Below are 7,437 nucleotides of genomic sequence, written 5' to 3' on the forward strand. Positions count from 1 at the left end.
ACGTCTGAACCCTGCTCGGACTCCTCACTTCCCTGTGTGGGATCTGCCACTTGTGCTTACGTTCCTTTGCTCATCCCAGTTTGAGCCCTTGCAAAGCACTGACATTAAATGAATGTCCTTGAAGACTGTTTTTTTGTTGGCTATCGCGTCTGCGAAACGAGTCAGTGAGTTGCACGCGCTGTCTGTTAACGAATTGTGCTTGCGTTGGTTGCTGGATGATTCTGGGGTGGTTCTACGACCCAATCCTTCTTTTCTTCCGAAAGGCCTTCTTCCTCAGTTCATAAACCAGCACATTGAACTGGTCTCTTTTCAGACTTCTTCAGGGTCTGATTCAAGTACCCAACTATTGTGTCCTGTGCGTGCCTTGAAGTGCTATGTGATCTCTACTGCTCAATTTCGACAGTCAGACCAGTTATTTGTCTGCTATGGTGGTGTGAAGAAAGGTGCTCCAGTGTCGAAGCAGAGGTGGTCTCCACTATCCAGTTTGACAATTACACTGGCTTACAAGGCAGCAGAGGGCCACTGCCCTTGAGACTAACCTGCCATTCCGCTAGGGCCATCTCATCTTCATTGGCTGTTTTAAGAGGAGTTTCCTTGGCGGATATCTGTACTGCCGCTACCTGGTCTTCTCCATGCACGTTTGCCCAGTTTTATAAAGTCAATGTTGCTGCTCATCATGCCGTTAGTTCTGCGGTTCTTCAGGAGCGGCCTTAATTTTCATCAGGTGGGTGGCATTCCTCATGACTATGTTGGTATGTGTCATCCATAGTGTTTACACTGCCTCTGGCGGTCAGTAGGAATGAAACAGAACGCTAGTTACACATGTAACTGTGGTTCTGTGAATTCCGGATGACCGCCAGAGTTCTTGGTCACTCGGAATGCGCGAGAAAGGTGTACCGAGGCAGAGTGCTGAGCTACGGTGGCTTATAACCCCCCAGGGCTCAGCATACGTCACTACATGACTTTGTTGGTATATTCTCTCGACCTATCTAGCTGGCGCTGCAATAATCCATAGTTTACACTGCCTCTGGCGGTCATCCGGAATTCACAGAACCACAGTTACTTGCGAACTAGCGTTTTGAGCTCTGTGTGGGCTCAAAAATAGAAGTGAAAGAGAAAGGGAGATGGTACAGAGACAACTTTGTTGGTATATTCTCTTGACCTATCTAGCTGGCGCTGCAATAATCCATAGTTTACACTGCCTCTGGCGGTCATCCGGAATTCACAGAAACACAGTTACATGCGTAACTAGTGTTTCCATTTGTTAACCTTAGTTAACTGCATTAGTTAACATGAACTAACAATTAAAAGTACTTCTAAAGCATTTATTAATCTTAAATAATTTTATTTTTAACATACTAATAGATTATTAAGGATGCATTACATTGATTAACTAAAGTGACAGTGAAGATTGGAGTAATGGCTGCTGAAAATTCAGCCTTGCCATAACAGGAATAAATTGCATTTTAAGATATATTAAAATAGAAAACAGTTATTTTAAATTGTAATAATATTTTACAATATTCTTTTTTTACTGTATGTTTGTTCAGAAAAATGCAACTTTGGTGAGAATAAGAGACTTCTTTCAAAAACATAAAAAATCCTACCAACAACGGTAGTACATAGCGAGGGGTGAGAACCAGAAGGGCATAAGTGACATTTTGGGTGAAATGGAGATATATATAGCCTATATCAAATGGAAGCTCTTGATGAGCTCTTTCTACTGCCAAAAGGACATAAGTGAATAATCATTTTGGAGTTATTCATTAGAAACCAAAAGACTTGACACTGAAAATACCAAGCCAGTTGGAGCCAAAAGGGCATAAACAGCACTTTAGCCACTTTGGCATTGAGAAATGTATGGAGGGTAACGCCGGTTTCACACCACACGCGTAAGCAGTATTTTTTCGGCTCCCATGTTAACAGATTAGAGCATTCACACCGCACGCAGAGGCAGCGCGTAGCAGGAGCAGAGCAGAAGCGGCAGTGCCGCGATCGTTTCGGCGCCGAGTCTATTTTTGCTGCGCCGCTTATGCTGAATTTAAGCCACAGTGAATTTTTCTTGATCAAAATTGACCTGATTAACATGAAAAATAGCACATTTCACCATAAAATCATGCAAGTGAAGTGTTTCGCGTTTCACAATCACCATATGAAAAAAAAAACAAAATAGGGTACACCGTACAACAGGGCTAAAGGCACACCTGAAGAAAAAAAAGTGCTTTTCACTACGCCCATAATGTATGATTTCAGAAAATATATAATTTGTATTAAACGTTTATGGAGCAACAGATTTTGTGTGAAAATAAATCATACAAGTGGTTTTTGTTTAAAAATCGTATAAATGTATGAGGTAGCAAGGGGGGCCTTTTACCCCACATGGGGCAAAAAGCATGGGGCATAAGGCAGTCACACAGTATTGATACAAATACTTTAGATAAAATAAAGAATTAGTTTTTGTAAATATACTGTCATTAAAATATGTTAATATAAAAATACATTTTAAAATACAGAAACAAAATCATTTTAAAAAGTAAGGATTCTGAAAGCACTGAAGGAAATACCATAATAATTTTATATATATTTACAGTAGTAACAACAAATTATATTTTATTATATGATATTATTATTATCATGTTTTTAAATATGATGGTTTCATTATAAACATGGTGATTATCTCTAAGATTGACACCCAACATAATGATATTTACCATCTGACAAACATGTCATGTCAACAAATGGAAAAGTCAGCCATCTATTAATTATGTTAATTATTGTGCCTTTAGAGCAGGGGAGCTTTTTACCCCAAAATACCATACTTTTACATTACTGTAAAAGTTATTGAAAAACTGTTGCTTCAATTATCTTAAACAAAACTGGGATTCATTAAGAAGACCTTTCTCTCAAAATATATCCAATAATATATCCAATAAACGCTGGCGCTACACTCACTGATCACGAGACTGATTGCTTTTTGTCATGTAAACTACATCATGTTATATGCACATGTGTGTGGGACAGAGGGGAACATATATAAATATAAAAATTATAGGCTAATTAAACTTTATTTGGAGTACTACTTGTGCACAATGGACATTTCTCAATATTAAGCCTAAAAGTATATCAGTATATCTTTAGTTGGACGTCAGCACTACTTTCTTACAATTAAAGTGCATTAAGTACAAAATTAATTGTTCCAGTTTAGCAGACCTTAAGTATACCAGTTTAATAATATGTAAATGTATTTGTAGTATACTTAGCATGAAATAAATGTATTTCAAGTACATTTTTGTATATTTTTTTTCACTAGGGAAGGCATCTGTAAAGGCTTTTCAATCGCCCATTGGCCAAATAGTTAAGTGGCTGTCAGGGATTACTATTTTAGTCAAATTAATCACATTCAATTAACTAATTTGATATAAGGACTTTTTATGTGATATTTTATTTTATCACAATAGATTGTTATTTGTTTTAAACTCATTAATGTAATGCTTTCTTCATATTTTCATCAGATGTGCCCATGTTTTTATATATGAAATGAAATAAAACATTGGTGCCAAAAGAAAAATTAGAATTTTTTTCTGAATAAATGTTAAAATAGTGTTCAATAAGTATACTGTCATCCATGTGTGTACAAATTTTTATTATAAACAATTGAAATCAGTACACAAATTCAGATCAAACTATGGTACATTTTTGTTTTGGCCCTCCTGTAAAGTTGGTGAAATGTCACTTATGCCCTTCTGGTTCTCACCCCTCTTAGATATTTAGCCTTAGATACCTGAAGAAGTTATTGTAACACATGACATGCACTTTCTTCAAGTAATTTGGGTAAGAAATTGTCTGCCAAAAATAAATGTCTATCACTTACACAGCAATTACAATATGCCAAAGTTTGAAGCTAAAGCTGTAGGGTTGCACTGTTTTGTATTGTATTTATTTATTTCTATTATTTTTTTTAACTAAAAACAAGTAGCACTTCCAAAATTTTATCATGATCTGTTCACTGTTCAAAGATTTCGGTGTAAATTTAACCCTACAGTGCAGTCGTGTGTTTTTACGCAGCTGTGTCTTGGTTTTGCTCTCATAGAGGTGTTACAGAGCTCAGCGTTTCAAATCTTCACATTACACTCCCTGTCTTTTCAGAAACTATGAGCGTTACTTTGTGAAGGCTCAACAAATGCGGCGTCTTATCGCTGAAGATTTTAAAAATGTGTTCCGCTCTGGCATTGACGTTCTCCTGACACCCACAACGCTGAGCGATGCGGCACGCTACTCTGACTTCATACAGGAAGACAACCGAACACGCAGTGCTCAGGAGGATGTCTTCACCCAGCCTGTCAACATGGCAGGTATGCACAGGAAGTGGATTTGAGAGAGAAATTACTCTGCTTAATTCCAAGAAGGTTCCATAGAGGTGCATCCTTTGCATGTCCTTGAAGGAAATGTGCAAATGTGATTTGTATCACCTGATTTGACAGGCGAAATAACCTTGCTGAGGTCAGTCGGGGAGTTTTGCGTGGCAACAATAACCAAGAAGGGCATGAGACCTCCAGCTAAATGTGACCCTCTGAGTAGGGTCTTTTCCTGAAGCAGTATAAACAAATTCACAATTGAGTTTTAATGGATCAATGAACCGACCGACAAAACAAAATCCATTCATCTTTTGCTAATCTTTTCTAAGCCAAAATAAATCCTATGTATGTGTGTATTTGGGATTCAGTGTATTTACAGTACATGATCTTCACACACAGGTTTGCCTGCTGTCACGGTACCAACAGCCCTCTCACGCCGAGGTCTTCCCATCAGCCTGCAGCTGATTGGTCAGACACTACAGGACTGGAAGCTGTTGACAGTAGCCCACTGGATGGAACAACAAGTCAACTTTCCATTGATCCATTTGCATGGAGACTCAAATGAGAGAAAGCTGGACCGATCAGTCCGAGAAAGGACACCCACAATAGGATCATAACCAAAATGCAAAGACTGAACAGGTAGAGTTCAGAGGAAGTGAAACCTATGAGAGTTACATTTGGTGTCTTACTGTCTAGGTACATAAGAAGTGAGAATGTGAGTGTAAATGCTGTATCAGCGCACACTGGATCTATATGACACTGTCTCTACTTTGGACTGTGGTCTGTATGATTCATTTTTCTTCATTTGATCAAAATACAACTTGCATCTATTCTGCAGCATTGGCATAAGTGGAGTCACTGAGTTAAACTGACTAGTAGTGCTATATATATCTGTGATCTTGAAAATTAGCTCCTTGTAAACCTTACACCATAGTAGCAGATATTGTAAAAGCATGAAAACAATTCAGGGAGGGAAAACTTGAATGAAGGTAAAATAATCATCATCTATACAGTCAGACAATACTTGTAGTCTGAGAGAATGGTTGTAGATTTCCTAATCCACTGTTTGCACGACAACCAAAACAACGAACCGCATTTGTGGTGTGCAGTTTAACCACGCTCTGAAAGTGCACGCATCCTGTTTCTAACAAATGACAATAGCTTTTTACATCGGAAATGAGCTTCAGTTATGTACAGAATGTGGAGTCGTTATTTCTAATTTCTTTTTATGGCTAAGGTTATTAACTGAATAAAGAGTGCTGGTGTCTTTCCATCAAAAGTCAGGTTGTGATTCATAATATATATATTTTTTTTATATTTTAATCATCTTATTCTGTTTGCCTTAAGATTCTTGTGTTGATTGTGTTGAAATCATTAATCACATTTTGGTAAGTTATGGTTAATTTAGATCGTAGTAGTGTGTTGAGTTGTTCGGCATACAATCACAATAATGTGCTGATAATCAACACTGATAAACAATGTCTACACACATGTGAAAGAAAGTAAATTACAGATATACCCTGGGTTAAAGTTTAAGTATCTTTTGAGCTCTGTAACTTTTAAAAATGCTTATGAAAATCTTAAAAGAATTCTACAAAATAACAGAATGAAAAGTTCATCTTTAACTTAATCTTTAAAATTAATGCAGTATATTATATGTATATATACTGTTCAAAAATTTGGTGTCATTAAGATTTTTTTTTACATTTTCGAAAGAAATCTCATGTGTTCACCAAGGCTGCATTATTTGACCAAAACAGTAAAAAAACAATAATATTGTTAAATAATATTACAATATAAAATCACTGCTTTCCATTTGAATCATTTGAATTTTAAAATGTCATTTATATCTGTGATGGCAAAGCTGAATTTTCAGCAGCCATTACTCCAGTCTTCAGTGTCACGTGATCCTTCAGAAATCATTCTAATGCTGATTTTGGTGCTCAAGAAACAATTTGTCTTATTATCAAAGTTAAAAACAGTTGTGCTGCTTAATATTTTGTGTATCTGCCATTTCTGGCTGCTGCCTCTTGTAATGTAACTGTTCTAAGTGTCAGAACTGTTCTCATTGGCCTGGAGAGAGAAAGACAGTGGTGCTAATGAAATCACACACAATCTTCACGGTGCAGTCTGAAAACACCTGACCACAACACACACACACACACTGGCCCAATACATGTTACAGTACTTCTTCAGTCATTAGTCCTGAAAGGCTGCTCATTGGTTCGTTACAATTGAATATGATTCTCTCAGTAGCACAACAGGAAGCTGATCTAATTTAATCATTGAAGCAGTGCACTCATATCCATCTCAACCCAATGAACTGGCCATCTGTGGGCCCTCGGTGTCAGAAGAGTGAATGTACACACATACATATCACATAGTTTTTCATCCCACACTGGAGTTTTAAATCTATATGAGCCACTAACAGCTGCTCTGTCACTAGCTAGATCTTTTCTGTTTATTTCAATGTGAAACACAGAAAACCAGATATTCTCAGTCTTAACAGAGATGAATTAAACTACACGCAGACGTGAGCACATCACCCCAATTCTCTATTCCCTCCACTGGCTTCCAGTTTTGTTTAGAGTTGATTTTAAAATTTTATTTTTTGTTTTTAAAACTGTCAATGGCCTCGCCCCACTTTATGGGTTAGTTCACCCAAAAATAAAAATTAGGCTGTGTTTTACTCACCCCAGAGCCATCCTAGGTGTATATGACTTTCTTCTTTCAGACAAATCCAGTCGGAGTTAGATTAAAAATTGTCCTGGCTATTCCAAGCTCTATCATTGCAGTCAGCGGGTGTTGCAGTGCTTCAGTCCAAAAGAAGTGAAATAAAAAGCGCCCATCCATAAAAAAAAGTGTCTCACACGGCTCCGGGGGGTGAACAAAGGCCTCCTGTAGCGAATCAATGCGATTTTGTAAGAAAAATATCCATATTCAAAACGTAATAATCACTTTAATCTAGCTTGCGCTCACTGTTGTAAACGGAAGCAGTTCCGGGCAGATGACGTATGAGGTCGACATTGCGCATAAAATTTTTTATCATATTTATTTTTGGAATCATAAACACACAATTATA

General features: G+C 37.3%; 1 protein-coding gene across 2 annotated transcripts in view; it reads left to right on the forward strand.

Annotated features, from left to right (window-relative positions):
* Positions 1-5,242, forward strand: part of qrsl1 (glutaminyl-tRNA amidotransferase subunit QRSL1) — a 12,825-nt gene extending 7,583 nt beyond the window's left edge. For both annotated transcript variants that reach the window (XM_016522320.1, XM_016522321.1), the window contains exons 10-11: positions 4,147-4,352; positions 4,755-5,242. In XM_016522320.1, coding sequence (XP_016377806.1) covers positions 4,147-4,352; positions 4,755-4,972 — 424 coding nt within the window. In that variant the 3' untranslated portion in view covers positions 4,973-5,242. The remainder of the gene's footprint in view (positions 1-4,146; positions 4,353-4,754) is intronic.
* Positions 5,243-7,437: the final 2,195 nt, after the last annotated feature.

The sequence above is a fragment of the Sinocyclocheilus rhinocerous genome, unplaced genomic scaffold (genome assembly GCF_001515625.1).
Source record: "Sinocyclocheilus rhinocerous isolate Xijiao unplaced genomic scaffold, SAMN03320098_v1.1 scaffold749, whole genome shotgun sequence".
In the NCBI taxonomy this organism is placed as follows: domain Eukaryota; kingdom Metazoa; phylum Chordata; class Actinopteri; order Cypriniformes; family Cyprinidae; genus Sinocyclocheilus; species Sinocyclocheilus rhinocerous.